Genomic DNA, 23,222 nt, shown 5'->3' with positions numbered 1-23,222 from the left:
CCACCGATTTCAGAGTCTCATAATAAGACCACCAGCCTGTCTTGAGCTGGCGCCCAGGACCAATCTTTGATAGTGGAAATGCGACTTATTTATATGTTTTGCTTGTTTTTGTTCCAATACACTTATTGGGTAGGGTTATGCTAGAACCTGGTCTGAAAGCTAGGGTGTCCAAATCAGTTGTTGCTAAGCATGAGGTTAGTTGCAGTGTACTTGGTGCTTCATGGGCCCCAGAGGGAGGACCTCCTGATGGGCTGTTATCCCGTACCAAGATGGCTTCTCTTATGTTCTGAAGTCTGGGGCAGTGATATTCTATATTCTTGGTTCTTAGGGCGGGGGGGGGGGGCGGCAACAGTGGGAGGGGTTCTGGAGTTCTTGCCCTCTGGTGGATCTCCTGCTTCTCCTGGTAGCACCTGGGTTTTGGCCAGTGTGTGACACAGAGTGTTGGACTGGATAGACCATTGGCCTGATCCGACGTGGCTTCTCTTATGTTCTTATGTATTTCTGTATTTCGCCTGATGTGTTTTCTTCTCTCTGAATATTGTATAAACTTTCTTGTAATGAACTGCAGAAGATTGCAGGGTCTGTAAGGGGACCCTTTGAGCTCTAAGTGGGTAGAAGTTAAGAGACTTTCAGTAAAGAGTTGGAGGGAAGATTTAGCAGTGTCAATGGGCCAATGGGTTTGGGTTTTTTTGCTAGAGTTTCTTGCGTCTTTGTCTTGCATGCCTGGTGGTTTGACCCCTGAATTATTTTAAATAATACAGTACAAGCTTTGTTATCTGCTGCTCATGGGGAACGGGAGTTGCTGGATAATCAGATATGTCGGTTACTTGAGGTTTGCACCATGCACATTTATTTTGAGGCTTCCTCCCAGCCTCGACCCTTCCGGTCTCCCGCGTGACTTCACTGTTCCAGGGCCCTGCTGTCTCTGCCACTGGCTTGCCTCTCCTCTCTCTGCCTCCCTGTCCCAATCCCCCTCCACTCCCGGCCCAGTTAGCTTTGTTCCTCCAGCCACCATGGCATTTTGCTATCTCCTTGGTCCACCCATTGACCCCACAAGCCAACCCAGTTATCTCATATGCTGATTAACCACATTTTCCTGGAAAAGTGCCAGACAGCAAGGCTTGTCCCATAATTGCTTAATGCAGGGCCCTGGCTGGAGTTGTAGGCGGCTCCTGAGGACTAGTTATATGTGATCGGAATGGGAGAGGGAAGATTGTTCCCCCCCCCCTATTGAAGTGGTGCCACTGAATGAGTAAAGTACCTGACCTCATTATTGACCAAATGCTCACAGATTTTTGTTGTTGTTCAGTCGCACAGTCGAGTTCGACTCTTCGCAACCCCAAGGACCAGATCCCGCCAGGCCTTCCTGTCTTCTGCCGTCCTCTGAAGTTGGCTCAATTTCATGTTCGTTGCATCTATGACACTGTCTAACTATCTCATCCTTTGCCGTCCCCGTCTTCTTTGACCTTCAGTCTTTCCCAGCATCCGGGTCTTCTCCAGTGAGTGCTCCCTTCTCATTTGGTGGCCAAAGTCTTTGAGCTTCAGTTTCATTATCTGGCCTTCCAGGGAACAGTCAGGGTTGATTTCTTTTAGGATTGACTGATTTGATCTTCTTACAGTCCAAGGGACTCTCAAGAGTCTTCTCCAGCACCTTCCTTATAGTCCACCTCTCGCAGCCATACATGACTACTGGGAATACCATTGCTTTGACCATGCGGACTTTTGTTGGCAGGGTGATGTCTCTACTTTTTATCATGCTGTTTAGGTTCACCATCGCTTTCCTCCCAAGGAGCATGGCTGCTGTCACAGATAGCCTAGGTGGTAGGAATAACTCTAGATCTCCTTACTGTACCTCAGAGTTCTAATTTGTGCATAAAGCCTCAGGACCATAATATCGCACTGACGAGCAAAGCAAACATTCATTTATTTAACTTTATGTCCCCACGTTCTCTCGCTGGGGGGGGGGCATCATGACATGGGTGATTCCCGTCCATCAAGGAGGCAGGACTGAAATTCTTCCAGCTTCCTGTCTCCTGGGCCAGAGTCAGCCACTTTCCTCAGTTTGTTTCCTGCCTCATTAAGGAGACCAGGCTTTTGTGGGAGCTGCTCCGCAAGGCCCCTATAACTCAACAGAAGGCACCTAATGCTCCCACTTCTATCCTTTTAATACCTACTCTCATCTCTCGATACTATAATCCCATTCCTCCTTTGGCCTTCTCCCCCCCCCCCCCCCCCCTCACCCCTTCTGAGGATGGAGTGGCTGAGGCAGTGGAGAACACGGAGAACTTCTACAAAGCCTCAGATGTCTTCCTTTCCAAGGAGGATGGGGATCCCCTTGTCTTCCCAAAAATGGGAGGAAGGGACTGCTCCCCAGTGCGGTCGAGCAGGTGCAGACCTGCAGAAGAGCGGCCAATGGCAGACAAGCAGAGGCAGCAAGAGGACCATGCCTCACAATTCGACTGTGCCTAAGAGGACGCCTCCACGGCAATGCCCGATTCAGGTCGGAAGATCCTGTGTGCCAGTAAAGATGGCAGACACTCGGGCTTGGCACTCGTAGCCTCAGCAGAGATGGAGCACCACCATAGAGCAAGGTAGAGCTCCCTCACCTCCCTCCTAATCCCCCTTTTCCCGGATCTGCCTCCCGGAGATAGCAGGCTGTCTTCGCCATGCAATGTTGGAGAAAGTCCGGCCCCTGCGAAAGCGGGCTGCACGTTTCCCATGAGGGAGCTGGAAAAGAGATCCTTCAAGAAGAAGAAGAAGAAGAGATTGGATTTGTACCCCGCCCTTCACTTGGAGTCTCAGAGCAGCTTACGAACTCCTTTCCTTTCCCCTCCCCCCAACAGACACCCTGTGAGGGAGGTGGGGCTGAGAGAACTCTGACACAAACTGCTCTTTTTCAAGGACAGCTGTGCCACAGCTTGTGGCTGACCCAAGGTCACATCAGCAGGTGCAAGTGGAGGAGTGGGGAATCAAACCCGGTTCTCCCAGATTAGAGTCCGCGCACTTAACCACTACACCAAACTGGCTCTGGTCCTCCTCCAGATCTTATTACCTCCCCCCAACCTTCCTGTGGATTGTTTGGGCAAGAAAGGGGGGAGAATTCCCCAGATAGGGGGCAGAGTGCCCTGGCTCACCAAGGCAACACACACACACACACACACACACACACACACACACACACACAAAATGGCATTGCACAGACCCCGCCCTTTTCAACAATAAGAAGGTGGCGGAATGTGACACAGCAGGGCCTCTTAGCCTGTTGCTTTCCTAGTGTTGCTTTTGCAACTTTTTCCCATAAGCACAACTTCACAGCCACCTTAAAGCAGGGGTTTGTTTGGGTTCCCCCCCCATGCCACCTTGCAGGCTTTGAGGTTTATGCTTCTATAGGAAGTCTGTTGCCGTCAAGATAGCCAGAGTAAAGTTTCCCCAGCCGCTTTTCTTTTCTTTTTTTTGATACTCTGTTCTGCAGTCCAATCAGGGTCCTCTTTAGCTTGTCCCCAGTGTTGATATTGGCTAAGGAAACGGGGATGGGTGGAGCGGGGCCAGGCTTGCAACCTAGCGGACAGAAAGACAAGGCGCCGTTTGGACCCTGCGTCCCAATCAAGGCTGGCTGCCCGACCAGAAAGAACAAGGAACAGCCCCAAGAGTATCTCATCGGAAAATCCAGACCCGTGAAATGGCTTGTAAGAGGACCTTTTAAAATATAAATCTAGTTGAATTAGTGTGTGTGTGTGTGGGGGGGGAATGCTGCATCTGTTGTTTAAAACTGGTGTTTTAAGTATGAAAACGTGCTTCATTTGTATCTTGACCAATGCTCCCTCTAAGCTGTGGAGCCTTATGAGCAGAAATTCTACTTTGTGAGCTACTGGCATTACAGTTGTGAGTGAGCGATTTGGCTACTGCATGAATCAGTTTGCTCTGGAGCCATCCTTCCTGAGCGAAGACAAAAATGGGTGAGCCAGAGGCTAAAAAACTGTGAGCTAGTTCACACTAACTCAGTTTAGAGGGAGCACTGATTTCTTGTCTCGTGCTTTGGCAGTGATAGGACAGATCTAAGAGCTCTGGAGCACAGGTGAAGACAGGGGTGTTAATGTGTTGGATGGCCACAAACGACAAATGTCCGGCTTTTGGGGGGGGGGGCGTGTAGTGCTAGATATTGGATCTTTTTTCTAAAGGAAGTGCCTGACCTGCACAGGGGCTGTGGAGGTGAATTTAAAAAGGTGAAGGCAAGATTTGTAAAGCGTTCTGTGATTAGAAGGGGTATGCATGTGCGTGTTTCCAATTTTAAGGTTTGATTTATTCCCTTGCATAGACTTCACCCTTTCCTGGGGCCTTTCCCCACCCAGTAATTATTCACTGTGGTGTGTTCTGAATCCCGTGCTGCCCCCCCCCCCTTCATCCCACTGACCTCCGGTGATTGCAGCATTTTGAAATTAGGATAGACAGTGCTGTGTCAGATTCTTCCGAACCCCTGACGCTCACTGGAATTTGGGCCTAATGACTATTGTTGTTGGGGTTTTTTAATTGGGAAGAGGTGAATCAATATGCGTTCAGTTCTAGTCATAGGGAAGTTGTTGGATTCGGTTTTTTGTGTATCTGGATTCTGGCTGTTGGTTCACTTCAAACCAGTGTCGTGAATCGGCAGTGAACAAGGAAGAACGATAACATTGTTAAGGGTGGTTTGTGAAGAGGCAATCATTTCCTGTGTTCCGTGTGCACTTGTGCATGCAATGCATTAAAGGCTGCTGTGGGGCCATAGAATCCATCCCCCGAGAAAACTCTTTGCGGTGTCTTTCTGTGACCTGGCCTCCTCCTTTCCAGTAAGCCTCCGCTGGGGTCGTTCTTCCATCTCAGTGCGTTATGTATGATTTGAGTCATTCAGTCATTCCCAGTGCAGAGACTCAACAGACAGCCTTCCCAATGGAGGCGGATACCTGTTGTATCTCTGCCTGAGCTACTGCAATATATATTTTCTTCCAGTCACAAAACATGCTGAGAGTAGAAAAGTGCCGTAAAAATGGTAAAATTAGAACAAACTCACCTGTGCCATCCACAACTGCCCATTGAGTTCTTGGTGGATGAAGTAATGGGAAGGCCAGAGGGAAGCATCTGGGGGAAGCTTCTCCCCCCCCCCCCCCCACCCTCCCAATATCTTGAACATGGCAGTGGTAGATCAGGTAATGGGAAACTGGGAAATGTAATTCTTGAGGGTGTCCAGGACCAAGCTAGAGGCTGTGGCTCAATATGTTTGACTTGCATGCTGAAAGCTCCAGGTTGAGTCCCTAGTTAAAAGGGTCAGGTAGTAAAAATAATTGGTTTTTATACCCTTATCTACCCTAAGGAGTAATAATAATAATTATTATTAGCAATATTATTGTTGTTGTTGTTGTTGTTTTAGCTCTTTAGCATTGTATACCACTATGGGCCGCGGTGGCTCAGAGGTTAAGATGCTGAGCTGCAGACCGGAAGGTCTGTAGCTTGGCAGTTCGAGACCCAAGTGCCGCATGACAGAGTGAGCTTCCGTCTCTGGCCCCAGCTCCTGCCAACCTAGTAGTTCGAAAGAAAGAAATTGCAAGTAGATAAATAGGTACCGCTTTGGCGGGAAGGTAACAGCGTTCCGTGCTCCTTGGTGTTTAGTCATGCCGACCACATGACCACGAAAACGTCTTTGGACAGTGCTGGCTCTTCGGCTTGGAAATGGAGATGAGCACCGCCCCCTAGAGTCAGATTTGACTAGCTTTCAAGCAAGGGAAACCTTTAGGTGGCGAGCTAGACTTTTGGGGGGATGTATTTGTGTGTGTGTGCATGTGCACCTGGAAGTCATGGCAAACTCTGGTGACTGACCCCTACTGGGGGTCTGGGGGATATTCAGAGAGGTGGCTGAATAAAACCTGCCCCCACCTCCCAACTGCTGGTATTCCAAGGAGGTCTCCCATCCAAGTACTTGCCAGATTCAATCCTGCTTAACTTCCAAGATCTGACAATATTAGGCTTGCCTGGGCGATCCAGATCAGGGTGTAGCAAACTAGACTTGTTTTTAAGGCAAGAGACTTTTAGAGGTGGTTTGCCATTGCCTGCCTCTGCATTATGACCCTGGTATTCCTTGGAGGTTGCCCTTCCAAATACTAGCGAAGGCCAACCCTAACCTGCTTATCATCATGGGCTCTCCGGGTCAGGGAAGTATCAAAGCAGTTTACAGTCTTCTTCCCTCTCCACAGCAGTCACCTTATGAGGTTGGTGGGCCTGAGCAGGTTCTGAAAGAACTGTGACTGGCTCAAGGTCACCCAGCTAGCTCACAATATTTTAGCCTCCAGCTCACAGATTTTTGTCTTAGTTCAGGAAGGACGGCTCCAGAGCAAACTAATTTATGCAGTAGCCACATTGCTCACTCACAACTTTAATGCCAGTAGCACACAAAGAAGAATTTTTGCCCGCAAGACTCCACAGCTTAGAGGGAGCGTTGATTGTGGTAAACTTGCTGTGCACTCCAGAGCACAGTTACATGCTGCTAAATCCAGTGAAGTCAATGGGCTTGAAAAGGGGCACCTCTTTTTAGGATTACGCTGTGCGAGTCTCACTCACTCTAAGGCAGCTTCATGTGCAAGTTCATACAATTGATATTAGATGGCCCGGAATCCACACATCCCCTTGCATCCAGGACACAGCATAACATCTTCTCAAAATGCAGCAAATACTCATATGAACATATTTGTGTTAGAAAACTGGATCTGTTCTATTTGCAGCTCTTTTTAAAAAGTCAATTTTTCCCTGCACAAATCGTGAAAATAGGAGGGGCTGTGGTTCAGTAGTGGAGCATCTGCTTGGCATGCGGAAGGTCCCAGATTCGGTCCCCAGTGTCTTCTGTTTAAAAAGGTCAGGAAGTAGGTGATGCGAAGGACCTTTGCCGGAGACCCTGGAGAGAGAGCTGGTGCCAGCTGGCGGAGACAGGACTGACCCAAATGGACCAAGGGAGTGATTTCGTTTAAGGCTGCTTCATGCGAGTTGTACACTTAGCTGTGAATTTTTAAGCAGTGCTTATAACCAGCCATGCAAGAAGCAAATGGTCACACCCAGTTATCCCAGGTGATTTTAGATGTTGGGTTGGCAGCATGAGAAAGCAGCATGCAAGTTTGTATACTGGAGCACCCATAGAAACCTGTTGTATGCAGAGTAAAGGCCACGAGTCCTTTACACAGAGAGTGATTGAAATGTGGAATTCGCTGCCAGAGGATGAAGTGATGGCCGCAGGAATAAACAGCTGGGTAAAAGGGGATGAGATAGATTTGTGAAGGATAAGGATGTCAGTGGCTACCAGCCATGGTGACTGATCTTCTGAATCCCAGAGCTGGGAGGCAATGTCAGGGGAAGGCCTTGGGCTCTAAGTCCCATTGTTGTCTGTCCAGAGGAACTGCCTGGCCACTGTGTGAGACAGGATGCTGGACTAGATGGACTATTGGTCTGATCCAGCAGGGCTCTTCCTATGTTCTTATTTAGGGTTCGGTACCTAAATATAGGGGATGCGGTGGCTCAGAGGTTAAGACGCTGAGCTGCAGACTGGAAGGTCTGTCGCTCGGCAGTGCAAGACCCGAGTGCTGCGTGACGGAGTGAGCTCCCATTTCTGCCCCAGCTCCTGCCAACCTAGCCGTTCGAATGCAAGAAATTGCAAGTAGATAAATAGGTACTGCTTCGGTGGGAAGGTAACAGCGTTCCGTGCGCCTTGGCATTTAGTCATGCCGGCCACATGACCACGGAAACGTCTTCGGACAGCACTGACTTTTTGGCTTGGAAACAGAGGTGAGTACCGCCCCCTAGAGTCAGATTCAGCTGGCTTTCGAGCAAGGGAAACCTTTCCCTTTACTTCACCTAAATGCACCACGTATCCTCTATAACAGTGTAAGTAGTTTCTCTGAATTTCTCTTCTGTTGTCGGGAGTGAGCCGCTTTGATGGTCCATGTCTTCAGACCACATTGAATTTATTTTTAAATGCCACTTTTTAAGTGCGGATATCTCCGCAAGCCATAAAGCATTTCACCTTTATATCCAGAGACTTGTAAAGTTTTTTTTTATCATCGCCATAATATCATATCCGAATACTAAAATTTTATGAACCTCGGAATCTCGTGTACTTAAGTGAAGTGATGAGATTAATTAAACGCCAAAGGTTAACATCCAGACTGCCACGCTTCGGCAGCATTCTCTAGTTTAAGTTCATTGTCAGTGGTGATGGTACCCTTGGAGGCCTTCTGTTGTTGGGACAACTGAAAGACGTGCTAATTTGGTACTTGCTTGTGTTTTATTTCAAACATTTTTACCCTTCATTTCAAAAGAATTTCCTAGGTGGCTTCTAACAAAATACTGGATTGGGGGGGAAAAACCCTATAGCAGATCTGAATCAACAGCTAATAAAACTGTGTGCAACAAGAAGAGAAGATAATTTGAAAGCTAATGCAAATAAAGGTGCTTTAACGTGAAGCACATTGAAGTGGGTGCTGGTGAACTGGGGAGGGTGTTCCTCCATAAATTGCTCCGTAACAGAATGAAAATCTTTTCGCACTATGAGCTGACAAAGGCCTTATTTGTCCATTGTGTGGGGCTAATCATGCAGGGCGTCATCTTGTAAAGAACTTTAGTATTTGGATCCCTCATTGGCATCTCTGGTCTCCTGGCATAGCTGCATTTATTTCCATTAGTCCCTCGTTCCTTTGCTTTTTCCATCCCCATCCCTAACCTGTTCGCCGTTATGTTAAATAAATAAATCTGAGACCGATTCTGCAGAGGTAGTTATTCTGCCCTTGGTCTCCCGTTCCCCCCACTTGTACTGCTCAGTTTCCCACGACTTGCTGTGCAGCCGCATTTTGACCCACATCTCCCCCCACCCCCCCGATTTCCCCCACGTATTCTTGATCCTAAAAAATAAGGATTATTGGTCCTAAAAAATAAGGATCAAGAAGACGTGGGGGAAATTGATGGGAGATGTGGGTCAAAATGCGGCCGTGCAGCAAATAGTGGGAAATTGAGCAGTACAACTGGGAGAAATGGGAGACCGAAGGCAGAAGAACTGCTTTTGTAGAATCAGTCTGCGTGTCCTTGATTAGCATCTGGTGGTGATATGTTTTGCTAGACTGGCGGTGTTAACTTGTTTTGCATTACTTTATGTGTTTCAACTGTGTGTGTTTCTGTTTTGGAGGCCACATTGTGGAAAGGCAGGATGTAGGTATTTGAAATAAAATTTAATGCTGCAGTGCCAAATTTTAGATTGGAATCTGTTTGGGGCAGGACTCTGTCTTGTGTTTAGGTGGTAAAACTACCACGTACATTCAGTAAATAGGGATGACCGATACTTGTCTTATGATCTATGATGCGTGGGACTGGCAGACTAAGGAAACTGGCAGAATGATTTTAATCTCATTGTAGGTTGCATTTCTTTATTCATAACTAAACATTCCTGTTGTATATCATAACACATTTAATGGGTTAGATCTATAAACAGCATTTTTAGTGCAGTGTTTCACTAGCCATATAGTGAGAACTGTAGTTGTTGGCTATTTAACAGATGTTACTTGCTCCCTAAAATATGGAGTGATTGCTGAGGGCCGTTTGGGTTACCTTCAAATTACATTAAAAAGGCAGTATATCCCCCAGCTTACAGAAATGGTGTAAAGGAGTGAAATAGGCTTCCCACTTGCCTGGGTCTGGTGGGCAATTCCTTGTTCCCAGTCCCAATCTCCCACTCTCAAGAAACTGAGGAGTGGAAGGGAGAACATGGTCTTTGCAGTGTTGTTAAATAGTGGGTTCCATGGACAATCTAGTGATCAGCTCAACTTTATTTGTGATTTCAGCAAGAGCAAGACAAGACCCCAGAGCCTCAGCTCTGTTAAATAGCATGCAATTGCCACACCCAAACACACTCCATTCCCAATGATAGGCTATTTACATAACATTACTACTAGATTGGTTACTTTCAGAATCCTGGTAGGCTATTGTTCTTGTGCTTCAAGCTCAGCCAGTCTCTGGTGTGACATACCTGGAATGATTCAGTTCCAATACATAACAAATGTCATGTTGGTATTCCCCCTACTCTCTGTGGTCTTTACCCACAGTGTCACCCAGAATTGATCCCACATCCTCCTGGAACCCCTCCCTCCCCAGTCGCTGCCTCTCCAAATCTCTCATCATTTGTCTAGGCAGAGCTGAGAACCCTAGTGCGGGGAACTGTGATTTTGACATGCAGCAAAGATGCTTATTAATGTCTGTACCAGGGGTGTCCAACATGGTTGTTGTGGGTGCCATGGTGCCTGTTCACACATTGCTGGTGCCCATGGAATGTTTTTTTAGAAATTGGGCAGGTCCAGGTGGGGCTTTTCCTCAGAAGGGCTTCTGACTGGCCATGGGAGATCTGATTAGCTGTGCAAATTCAAACAAACATTGCTTTGGCAGCATCTGCCACCACAGCGCGAGGTGCTGTCTCCATCTCCTGCAGCAGCCATTTTGTGTTTGCACCCGTCATCCTGTATCAGAACTCAAAAAGCACCCGCAGTCTCGGAAAGGTTGCGGACCCTGATATATACCGAACCTGGCTTATAAAAATGCCAAGTAATTTCCTATAGGGAATGGAAAGAGATCACACGGTGTTATCAGTAGCAAAAGGAAAAACAAACTGTGCAAAATATGGTATATTATGACAAGAATAAATACAATTGTTTCTTAAAAACATAAGTGTGCAATGTTGCAGAATATTCCTATTCCAATATTCCAACAAAGAATCCGGATATTAAATTTCGTTTCAATATGTCGTCTTCAAGAAATTATTTATTTATTTATTTATTTATTACTTCAATTTATACCCCGCCCTTCCCGCGAGCAGGCTCAGGGTGGCTTACATAAGTTGGTACCCAGTACCATAAAACCATCTACAAAAATTAAAAGATTTTAAGCATTATAAACATTAAAACAATCTAATTATTAAAGTGCTAGTGATAATAGTCGATGTACAGTCATCAAGATGGCATACAATATAATATACAACAGTTATTTCCAGTTTAGAGGTCTTCAGCATTGCACAGTGGTGTGGCATGCTCACCCTTCCAGGGCCGACCTATAGCCTACAGATGTTGGTGGTAATGGTGTGGCGGCTCCTAATTGAAGGCCTGGTGGAAGAGCTCCGTCTTGCAGGCCCTGCGGAACTGTAAGAGGGAGCTCGTTCCACCAGTATGGAGCCACCACTGAAAAGGCCCTGACCCTGGTGGCATCAAGCCTGGCGTCCTTAGAGCCTGGAATGGTCAGTCAATGTTGTGACCCTGACCGTGTTGCTCTCTGGGGTATATATGGGGAAAGGCAGTCCCGCAGGTATGTCAGACCCTGGCCATATAGGGCTTTAAAGGTCAATACCAGCACCTTGAATTATAGCTATTATAAGTAATTCATAGACATCTAAAGCAGTGATTAACATCAGACCGTATAAGAGGAATTTCCCTTTCAGGTATTTGTAAGAATACAAAAGGATTCACAAGAATAGCTAACAGCGACTGCATAGAAGGGCCACCAGTCATACATTTTCAAGAGGTTAATTCCATGATTCTACAATGCTGGTATAGTCTCCTATCAGGATTAATATCCGGATTCTTCATTGGAATATTGGAATAGTATTGGAATATTGTAGAACATTGTACCCTTATTATGTTTTGAAGAAACCATTGTATTTATTCTTGTTATAAGTAATTAACTATACCTGTATAGTTTTTCAGTCTGATTTACATAGATAGTTTGTGGGCTGTTAATATGGTGATGTCCCCTTAGTTTGACTCTATGACAACATTTTTTGTGTGATATCATTGTGGAAAATGGTGAAGTTGCTGTGTCAAGAGTAATGCTCATTTCAAGGGTAGTCTGTATTCTGCTAGAGAAGTAGTAGGGTTGCCAGGCGTGGAGCGTCAAGAGTGATGCTGATTTCAAGGGTAGTCTGTGATATTCTGCCAGAGAAGTAGTAGGGTTGCCAGGCGTGGAGGGTAGCCATCGACAATGGCATGGGGTCACTTCTGGGCAAAATCCAGAAGCAATGCCATGACTCTCCAGGACTTGCTGGAAACTCTATATTACAAACTTAGAGCTTCCGGCAGTCCTAGAGAGGCATGATGCCACTACCGGATTTCCCCCGCAAGTGTTGTCATGGCAGTTGGTTGATTTTTCTGCCACGGCCTGCTGTAGTACAAGCAGGCGATGTCCACTGAGGGTGAGAGATCTCCTGCTCCGGCAGGCATATGGCAGCCCTAAGGAGTAGCCATGTTATGGCATATTGCCTCAAAGTAGGTTTGCCACCGGCAGGGGGTAGTGGAGTACGGTTGCCAGATCCACGTTGGGAAATTTCCGGAGATTTCGGGATGGGGCCTGGGGAAGACAGGGACCTCAGAGGGCTACAATGCCATACGGTCCGCTCTCCAAAGCAGCCATTTTCTCCAGGGGAACTGATGTTTGGAGACAACCTGTAATTCCGGGGGATCCCCAGGGCCCACCTAGAGGCTGGCATCTACCTCGAAAGTGTCAATTGGCCCTTTTAAAAGAAAACTTTTATTAGTAGCTATTTATGGTGAAATTTTGTGGGTCAGAGCCAGCTTTATTGGTTCTGTGCAGTGTTTTTCCCCCTCTGTTTCTGGTAAGGCTTGTTTTGAACCATTTCCTTTTTGTAACATAACATGCGAAGCCAGCCCCCTGAGAGGTTCTGTCATCTCTTCTCTTGCGTAAGACCATATTGTTCTGCTGGTTCACCAGAATGGGCATAGAGGATATTTTGCCTCCCTTCACCCCTGGAGACAATTGATATTACAACAAAAATGAATATAAAAATATCACTATATTGTTTCCTTGGGCAAAGCTGAAGCACTTTTTGTTTCAATGATATTTTATCCGATTTTTTTTAAAGGCATGCTAGGAGTCACACAATGCTTTCGGCTTGATATTTTGAAAATATGCCTTTTCCTGAGAGGAAGTTTTTGATAATGGCTGTTTCTATATTAACAAAACACCATGTTGTCAGAGTTTGTTTTGAGAAAGAAGAGAAACCAAGCAATTTTATCAACAGAGGACATCTGAAGACTGAGGGAGGCATCTAAAAGTTGAGCGGGGGTGAAATGGGAATGTCAAGGTCTTTTTTTAAAAGCTCCGGGTAGTTAGGTGACAAACTTTCATCAGATAGGCTTAGATGGTTGCAACTCTTATTTACGGCATATTCTGTTATGGAGCCAGAAGGAAAATTGATAGTGCTGTGGGTCTTAAAGGTGAATTTCCCCATTCCAGTAATCCATTCATTGGCACCATTTCAAGTTCTTGTTGTCTTTTTAAATTTTAAACCTGCATTTTCCTACAACCATTAGACGGTGGAGTTATTAAAATATTGTGTTTTGGAAATGGACCATTGACGTCACTCCAGTGAAATGAGAGAGAGAAAGAGAATGAGAATATATATGCTTGGGAAGTCATGCAGACTAGAAAAGGTTCTTTTCCCGAAGCTCAGCATAGCAATTCTTCCTTGCCCTTCACAGAATAATCTTGGCATGTAGATTGCCTCCTGCCAGGCCAACCACTGAAAGGAAGTGCAGCATTTTGATACTGGGAACTTCTGTGATACCCTCCCAAAAGAAACTGAGAGCCAGTGTGATGTAGTGATTAAAATTCAGAGCAGGACCGGGGATAGGGTTGCCAGGCTGATCCTGCCAACCAGTGGGCGGGAACATGGGGAGGGGGAAATGTGACATTGGTGGGTAGCTCTAGGAATCACTGGAAACCACAGAGTTTCTGGCAATTCCTAGAGCGACCCATTGTCACTTCTGGGTTGTATCCAGAAGTGACGTACCAGTGCAGAAGACACTGGCATTTTTAATTTTTTTGAGTGGTGGCAGACAATGATGGCAATCAGTGGAAAGCCTAGCAAGCCAAATAGGGAAGAGCTGGATCCTAATCTCTGCTCAGCCATGGATTCCCCAGCCCTCATGAGGCACTCTTACCGCTACATACACTAGCTTTGTAAAGCTCAGAAGGTTGTACATGGCTCTTCTCTGCCTCTTTTATCTATTCACAGTGCTCTGGTGTTGTAGACTGTTGTGAATGGATAAAGGGCAGGGGAAAGGACCACGTATACTACTCCAAGCTCCTTAGAGGAACAGCAGGCTAAAATATGCATTAGATCCACTAGTGCATGGCTTGGTTGCTATGAATTAAACAGTGAATTTTCCCCTACATTTCATGGGATTTTAAAAGGGTGTGACGCATCCACCTGACTTTGAACGGCTAGATTTGAGTCCAGGAGCACCTAGAGACCAATAAGATTTTTGAGATATAAGCTTTCTAAAGTCAAAGCTCCCTTCATCAGATACAAGTTGGAGATTTTGGAAAACTCATATTGGATGGCACCCATACCTACAAAATAAACGTTGAGTAAGCTATTGAAACAGTCACTCTACATTTCAGACGCTGTGCCTCTATTCTAGGAAATGCCAAAATAACCTGCCAGATGAATATTCATTGAATATAAATTTCCTCCTGTGAAGAATAGTAAAACAGTGTTACGAGATTCGGGAGATCATCTCCCTCTTTAAAATGGAAGAATCGAGTGTTTTGCATGTCTTATTTCTTTAAGTACTGTGGTTGGAAGTTTTGTCTTCCTTCCTTGTTTAGAATTTGGGTACATCCTCCTCCTCTGTAATTAAGAAGCAGCTGTTTTTATAGCTTCTTGTGTCATTCAGTTTCAGAATGCTTGACAGATTTAAAATAGGTTTCTTGGTTTCTGATGTGAATGGCAAAAGGGGGCAGGATGTTCCCAAAGAGCCAATAAAACAAAGGAGGCTATGTCCTGTACTTCATAATATTTAACTTTTTTCCGGAGAGATTCTGCTGTATCCAATAGACTCAAAGTGAGTTTGAACATTCCAACACCCAAGAGTAGCTCTAAAAATAAAATTATAGAAAACCTTGACCCTCTCAGAGTCTTTCTAGGTGACACAAAGGTCTGTTATATAACCTGAATGCCTCAAAGATTCACCATAATCAAGAGACTTAAATTAATACATTGAAAGTAACAGAATATCTTGTGAAACCTTAAAGAAAAACACAGTGGTTTATCTTTAAGGAGCCACAGAAGTCTTTATTGTTTTGACTGGAATAGAATAGTACAGCCATATTGTTGTGAGCTGGGCCGGGAACGGGTCGTGCCGCTAGAACTGGGAGTGAGTTAGGCAAGGGCACGGGTCATTTCCTGCAGGAGTGCATAGGAGCGGAGCTCTGGCAGTAAAGAGTCCAGGGGCTGGGCACATGCAACAAGCCCCACCCCCTGGGGGGGTGGCATATGCAAATAAGTTATGCTAATGAGCCCTTGCACCTCTTTTTCTACGAAATGACCCCTGGGCAAGGGCACCAATTCAAGCAGCATGGTCAAAATCCAGTCCAAGGTCATGCACAGAGTCCAGGAGTCAGTCCGTACTGCAACGTCTGGAAGTCCAAGAGTTATCCATGAACAGGTTCAGGAGCGAGACTATGGCAGAGTCAGGGAACGGTCCGAAGAGTCACAGGAACAAGGCGGGATCCAATGCAGTGGTCACAGTGTCAGAAGGATTTTGACTTGTTGCTTCCACATCTAGCCCGTCTTCTGCTTCCCCATTTATGCTTGGTTCACAGCTGGGTTGCGTTAGGCTAGTGTGGGGGTGATCTTCCTGGCTTGTTCGCCCCAGGTGTTGCTGGGCGTCTAGGCGTGCGCTTTGCCTTCTCTTGAGTAGTTCATACCAAGCTCTCTGCTGCTGGCATTCCAATGGCTCCAGAGATGGGGGGCAAGGTGGCCCGTGGGGTCTTGTCCAATCCTGGGTCCAGGGCTTGGGCTGTGAGGGTGCGGCTTTCAGTTGGCAGCTCCTTCAGTGATTGGGTGATGGGGCCTTCGAGGGCCTGGCCGTCAGTGCCCAGTTGTGAGCTGGAGTCTGTTTCTGCTGCTTCCTCGCTACCCGTAGCACTCCCAGCATCATCGTGACTGGCTCTCGCTGGCTGACCCGTAACATGTTTTCTCTGTATTGTTGTCAATGTCACTTTTTATTTAAGTAGAAGTATTGAGTTTTCCTGCTTCACTAATATGACAAGACCCTGACCTGGATAGCCAAGGCCAGCCCGATCTCGTCAGATCTTGGAAGCTAAGCAGGGTCGGCCTTGGCTAGTATTTGGATGGGAGACCGCCAAGGAATACCAGGGTCATGATGCAGAGGCAGGCCATGGCGAACCACCTCTGAACGTCTCTTGCTTCGAAAACTCTACGAGGTCGCCATAAGTAATCTGTGACTTGACGCCACTTTCCACCTGACAAGAGGTAATCGCTGTAATATGGAAGTAGCTGGTCACAACATCTTAAAAGGTGGATAGCGGTAACTCCTGAGAGATAATTGAAAGTCTACACAGAGAATAACTGCACCCCAGAGATATAAGTACCCCAGGGGCAAACCTAATTTATCCATGGAGCAAAGACCACAAAGGCGCGTGGCACGTTTCTGTGGCACATTTGTTTGTCTTTAAGTACATCGATTGCCTTTAATGAGATGGTTTCTCTTCTCGTAACTGTCACATTGTAATTTGATTTCTGCCTAGGCACTGATTTTCTTTCAGTAGCCTAGACTGGCGTCTACCAAACAGCCCTTTTGTTCTGTGCATAAATGTCCAATAGCCTTCAAACAAAAGCTGACCTGTCCAGCGCCTAGAATGGTGGGGGGAATCACTCAAGAACTGCTTACCTAACAATTAATTGAGAGTGACTTTTTGTTTGGCTGCTCAAACAAAGGAGCTATATTGCGCTGCCATTTCTCTCTAGCCTGTAAGTGGGATAAGCTGTATTGGAGTGCCTCGCAGGGTCTCCAAAAGGAAATTGTAGCGTTGCACGCCCTTGACGTATCCCGTCGTGATGACCGTTAGAATGCCTGGCTTTCGAGGTAATGCTTGCCGATATGAATGGAAACCTCTCTGTAGTGTCTGAAGTCACTCGGCGATGGTGAACCTGCATTTGCAAATACACCCTTACCCTCTGTTCAATAAAATAAGTGTGCTTTCTTTAAAATAAACCCATAGTGTCTTTGTTGCAAATGTATGTCCCGTCAAGTCACAATCGACTGATAGCGACCTTAGCAAGGGGCTTTCAAGGCAAGTGAGAAGCGGAGACGGTTTATCGTTGCCTTCCTCTGCAGAGTCTTCCTTGGTGGTCTCCCATCTAGTATCAACACGGCTTAGCTTCCAAGATCTGACAGAATCAGGCTATACCATGCTGCGTTCCTTCCCACCATCTTCCCTCCCAACTAAAAATGATAAAGTAAGACCTAGCTTTTCTGTTTTGCAGCCTCTTATTTGTTTAAACATAGGGGCTGGATAAAAAGGGAAGTGTGGATAAAAAGGGAAGTAGGGTTTGCTTCCCAAAACAAGGGTGGAATTGCTTCTACCACAGAGTCCTTCTTCTACCACAAAGTCCTTCTTCTACCACAGAGTCCTTTTCACACATTCCAGGCACTTGGCAACCATGCATATCAAGAGTGTGAACTTTCCCTAGGCCCTCCTGATAGGCATGGTCTCCGTGTTGTTTGCTTGGGGCAGCATGTGGATTTCATACACGCGTACAACTTCTGTTCATGCTTCATTGAATGGGGCAGCATGTGGATTTCACACACGCGTACAACTTCTGTTCATGCTTCACAAAACTGAGGTTAGCATCATATGTACTGAATCTGGAAATCCACACATTGCCCCTTTCAGACATCCTGCTGGCTCTGAATATCAAAGAGGATTTGACCACAGTTGCTGACCTCCCGGTACAGGTGGATTGTAACATCTGACAGGGGCTTTATGTTACCCTCTGAAGATCTGTAGGATAATGCCCTTTACAGACACAGAGCCTGAGGGAGAATTTTGTGAAATGCAAATATGTGTACTCCTTGCTTCGTAATTTTTTTTTTAAAAAAGAGGACCCTCACAGAATGGATAAGAACAAGGCAATCGCTGTGCAGCATCTCCCTTAAAAAACCTCCACTTCTGTCAACATTAAATACTGACATGATGTCATGGTCTTTTAACATTAGAGCTCTGTGTGCTTCTTCCAAAGTACGTATTTGCCAGTCCAGGAAGTCCAAAAGGAGATGCACAGATGGTGGGGAACCCTGAGCAGTTTCTTCAGCTGGCCAAATTCGACTGCATCAGAATTGCTAATCAGCAAAATAACCCGTTCCGCAGGGTGTTTAGTTTCACACGAACTGACCAGTGAACACAATGCCTGTTAATCATAACTCTAAAATACTTGGATTTTTTTCTTCATTTGTTGCAGATCCAAAGCACCGAGGGAGAGATCCCTCATATGCCTAGTATGTGCCAGCTGGCTTTAGCGAAAACAAAAAAAGGTGAGTGAACTTCTTTCTCCTCCCCGACAGCTCCAGTGCAGCCCTTTTTTTTCTCAGAGCGTCCATTTGACATCCTGATTTTAGTCCTTGAAGTTCAGCCCACCCAAAAGATCTTAGTCTGCTTCCCAGTTAAGTTTTCCAGTCGTGGTGTTTTTCTCGTGGAGTGGCACCTTAAATGACAGGGGGGAAATCAGGGCGGGTAACCTCAGTTAATGGTTTGACTTCTTGGTACTTCAAGGATCGGTTAGGGAAATTGAAAGGCTGTATGTTTTTATTGCTGATCCCTGTCATTTAAAATGACTGTTTTAAACCTTAAAATTACATATTCTGTAAACCTAAATTGTCCGTTGCATGCAGGATTTGAATGTTCCTTAGAACACTGATTGCACAGAAGTACAGTGCACTGGGCCTTATTATCAGTTGAGGATATTTTGAAATTGATTTTGCAAAAAAAAAAGCACTTCAGAATTTGTGGGTGACATAGGCTACAAAAAAAACACTTCAGAATTTGTGGGTGACATAGGCTGTTTCCATACAGTTCAGTGCTAAGAACATAAGAAGAGCTCTGCTGGATCAGACCAGTGGTCCATCTAGTCCAGCATCCTGTCTCACACCATGGCCAGTTACTTCCCTCATACTGTTGCAAGTGGGTTTTTACCGCTTCCTCACTATATTGTGGTCATTCATACACCTACCAATGTTTCCTTGGCTTTCCTCCTATCTTTCACTAATCCGCTTTGCTCGAGGTTTTGGGAACGATCAAGCAAAGCCTGAATGGCTGACACATGGGCAGGAGAGATCAGATTTTCCCACTTGGCAGCCATTTCCCCCACTGTGGACATTTTCTCTTCCCACCATAGGAGTGATTAAAAATAATAATAATCAGCAACTGAATATTGTTATATTGATATAATGTTATAACAGTAAGTGCAACAGCCTCTCTGAACCCCAGCTTTCTTTTAAAGTAAGTCTCTATCCCTACTTGTTCAGAGAGATAAAGGGACGGACAAATCTCTTCAAGAAGCCAAGGATCTTCCTTTTTTTTTTTTTTTTAAGAAAGCTGGAGATTCAGAGAAGCTGTCATGCATTGTTAGAACAACGTTCAGTGGCTGGTTTTAAAATAAATAAATAAAAAGTGCTGAGGGGTGTGAAAGGCCACTGCTGGGGGACCGGGGCAGGGAAACTGTGGGGAAACCTGCCAGGTTGAGGAACATGGAACAGATTCTTTCCAGATGTTCTGAATATTCAGTAGGTTTTTGCTAGAAGGTATAGACCTGTTTCGGCTACACTGTATTTGGGAGCCACAGCAACCACAGGGAAACCTCATGTGCTTGTCCCTACGAAGAAAAAGTCTGTGTCTGCCATGTACATGGCAGTTCCTTCGCGCCTGCCAGGTTGCACAGCCAGTCTTGTTCCCCAGGCTGAGCACAGCTAGCTGTAGCTATCAGGACCACTCGTGGTTAAAAAAGAAACACAGAAAGAACCAGGCATCATGTTATAGGTTGAGAGTGGGTCGTGCTTTCTTTTTTTAGCCCACGACACCTGCAACATCTACCTGTAGAGATGTTCATATGCCAGCAATCGAAAGGGGGAAGAAAGAAGGGCTGTCCTTAGGGGGTAACCCGAGTCCCCAGCAGCACTGCCAGCCTTTCAGGGGGCTTGCCCTCTGTCCCTTTGGTTGCCCCATGATGGCCCGGGATTCTCCAAGCCTCCTCAGTCTTACTGTCGGGTTCTTTTAGCAGAGCAGTGTTGCACAGCGGAAATAAAGCATACACAGACATGGGTGCATGTTTAGCGTATAAGAAAAAGAACGTTTACTACATAAAATTAGGGAAGGGTTATGTGGAGGAAAAACAGCATCCTAACTAACTCGTCTCCATCTTGCTCGTTCGTTTGCTAACGTGCGTGAGAGCTCTAAGTGTTCTGAGGCAGAGGACAAAGGAAAGGAAAGTTTCCTCCCAAAGCCCCACCCTGGCGTGTGTGCCAAACAGCATGTACCATCTCTCATATATTGATTAGCCAGTAGTCAATCTACTGCTCATCTCTTTAGGGATAATACATCCCCCTTCTTGGCGGGAAGATTCTACACGGCATCTGATAGGTGCTGTGCTAACTAACTAACATTAACATACAGAAACAGCAAATTAATTCTGTCGTGACTGAAGGGTGACGCTTGCAAATCCCAACACTTACCTACTCTGGCTTGCTGAGAGAAGTCTGAATTGTGCTGTCTAACAGAGGTGAAATCCTGTTTCCCCTCCAAAAGCAGTAGGTAGTCATCGTGAACCTCAAGAGTTTCCCAGACTACTTTAGAGGTGTTCTGAGAATATCACCACACATTGGCAGATGTTGCTCTAAAGGGGGATTTGGTGGCCTTTTATACAGATTCTCTTCTTGCCCAGGGAGGAAAAAACCCACAGTGGGTCCAAAATATTCCTTCCATGCTATCCCATCCATCCATCCCACTTTTCTCCCCAAAGGAGACCCAGCAGATTGCATTGTTCTCCTCTCCTCCATTTTATCCTCACAACGACCTATGGCAAGGGTGAGCGAAACATGCATTTTTTGTTTCTACTGAGGAATAAGGGGTTTTTTTTGTCCATCATGTTGGATTGGGCCGCATCAGCGACAGCTATAAGTGGGGAAAGCAACCGTTGTGGTTTTGTGTGTGAACTGTTATACTTGGAACAGGAGACCCAGGTTCTGACTCATGCTCACCCCTGGAGCTCATTGGACAACTTAAAAACTTTGACGTTGGCCTAACCCCCCTTCATAGGGTTGTCATGTTGTTTATGACGAGAGATTGGAATTCTAATGATGTTGGTCTCTGTTGCAAAGCGGGGGAGTTTGCCCATTGCTCTGGCAGCCGCCTGAGAAAATGCCTGCAAGTATCTTTTTGAGCAGGCATCTCCAAAACCAAACTTTGCCCTGGGGATCAAATGTTTGGAATGCAGTTGGATCCAGGCATCCATATGTCTGTACGTGTGAATGGGCTTAGTTTAACTGGTGGCTTCATTTTTATTAGAGCCAGTTTGGTGTAGTGGTTAAGAGTGGTAGACTCTAATCTGGAGAACGGGGTTTGATTCCCCACTCCTCCACATGCGGCCATCTGGGTGACCTTGGGTCAGTCACAAGTTCTCTCAGAGCTGTTCTCTCATAAGCAGTTTCTCTTGGAGCTCTCTCAGCCCCACCTACCTCACAGGGTGTCTGTTGTGGGGAGGGGAAGGGAAAGGAGATTGTAAGCCACTCTGAGACTCCGAGTGAAGGGCGGAGTATAAATCTTACTACTACTACTACTATTACTACTACTACTACCACCACCACCACTACTACTACTACTACTACTATTACTATTATTATTATTATAGTAACGAGCTCGTCTTGCCCCCATTTTCCTTCTGAGAGTCTTTCTCCTGCTAAGCTTCCTTCAGCACCACACAGAAGCTCTGTCCTGATGCCACAGTGAACAGTCTCATTCTTGTCCACCTGTTTTCCGTGGTCTGTTCCTGAAGCCCAAAACTTGGTTCAGAAGCCCTTTATCCATCCCTGGGCCTCTGTGTCTCTCAGGCTGTTTCACTGCCCATGCCAGAGTTATGCTGTCCAGCACAGAATGTTATGAATTTCAGATATATTTATGGCGGCATTGTGACTTTGCCGTGGAGGCTGTGCTAGATCGCTAACTTTTATTGCCGTCTGAGTGACGCTTTTAATAGGCTTGCTGTGAACTGTACACTGTCGAAAGCCAACGCTGATTGGTATGGTCTTTCCTCCTCCTCCTCCTTTTTTTCTTTTTAAGAGACCATAAAAACATTCTTTGGACTTTTATGTAAAATCCACCGAGTTTTACAGCTACTGATGCTGCGCAGTCACACATGCTTCTCGATTTTCGTAGTGCCCTTTGTTTACAAATCGTGCTTTCTATTTTTAAAGCGGGGGAGAGCTTAAAATAATCATTTGCCTTTTGTTTTTCCCTCCACCCCTTGAAACACATGGTTTTGCCAAAAAAAAAAAAAAGTCTCCCATGCCGATGACAGCAGCATACCGCTTAGGAGGCGCATCTGAAGTAGCCAAACGAGTTTCTCTGGAGTGTGCAGTTTTGGCGTTTGTTGTTACGTAACTCGAGCGGAAGTGTGTTTCGTTCCCTTCCCCCCCCCCTTCTTTTTTGTGAAGAAGAATCAGGATTGGAATCAAAAGCTTCACTTGTGATGTGTTATAAACATGAAGAACTTGCTGAAATGCTTAATGAAGTACAGGGCAAAGAAGCAAATTCAAATACCTTTTATTGGCATACAATATTAGAAGCATTTCCCAATAATACAATCCCAAAGAAATTATAAAATAGATAGTCGTGGCTATGTCAGGCCTAACTCAAGTTGTCACAAGCTAGATTTGACCATACAAAAGATGCCTGAATCATAAAATAAATTGGCATTCTAAACTTTTAAACTTGAGTTTTTAGACTTATAAATTAAAAATCGTTAATATGATCAGGGTCACTCTTCCGTTTTATATTAATGAAGTGGAGGGCCAAGAGGCGGGGGGGGGGGGGGGGGACGTCGTTTCAAGAACGTAACTTCTTTTGTCTCTTCCATTAAGCGTGACCTGAACTTGGCCACTCTTGTGTTGTCCCATCAACTCTTGCTGTGGTCCCAACTCTCATATTAAAACATACCTCTGGCTGGGTACAATGAACATTAACACCAGCATCTCCTGAAAATGCAGAAGGCGTTAACTAAATATGACATACAAAGCTGCCTTTATACAGCATAGCGTTGGATTAGGCTCTGGGAGACCCAGGTTCAAATCCCCGCTCTTCCATGG

At 45.7% G+C, this 23,222-nt stretch overlaps 1 protein-coding gene across 2 annotated transcripts in view; it reads left to right on the top strand.

The window, feature by feature from the left end:
* Window positions 1–23,222, top strand: part of SSFA2 (sperm specific antigen 2) — a 109,612-nt gene that overhangs the window by 44,136 nt on the left and 42,254 nt on the right. For both annotated transcript variants that reach the window (XM_015406086.1, XM_015406087.1), the window contains one exon: window positions 18,329–18,401. In XM_015406086.1, the coding sequence (XP_015261572.1) occupies window positions 18,329–18,401 (73 nt within the window). The remainder of the gene's footprint in view (window positions 1–18,328; window positions 18,402–23,222) is intronic.

The sequence above is a fragment of the Gekko japonicus genome, unplaced genomic scaffold (genome assembly GCF_001447785.1).
Source record: "Gekko japonicus isolate JY-2015 unplaced genomic scaffold, Gekko_japonicus_V1.1 scaffold630, whole genome shotgun sequence".
NCBI lineage: Eukaryota > Metazoa > Chordata > Lepidosauria > Squamata > Gekkonidae > Gekko > Gekko japonicus.
This window is presented reverse-complemented; position numbering and strand designations above follow the sequence as displayed.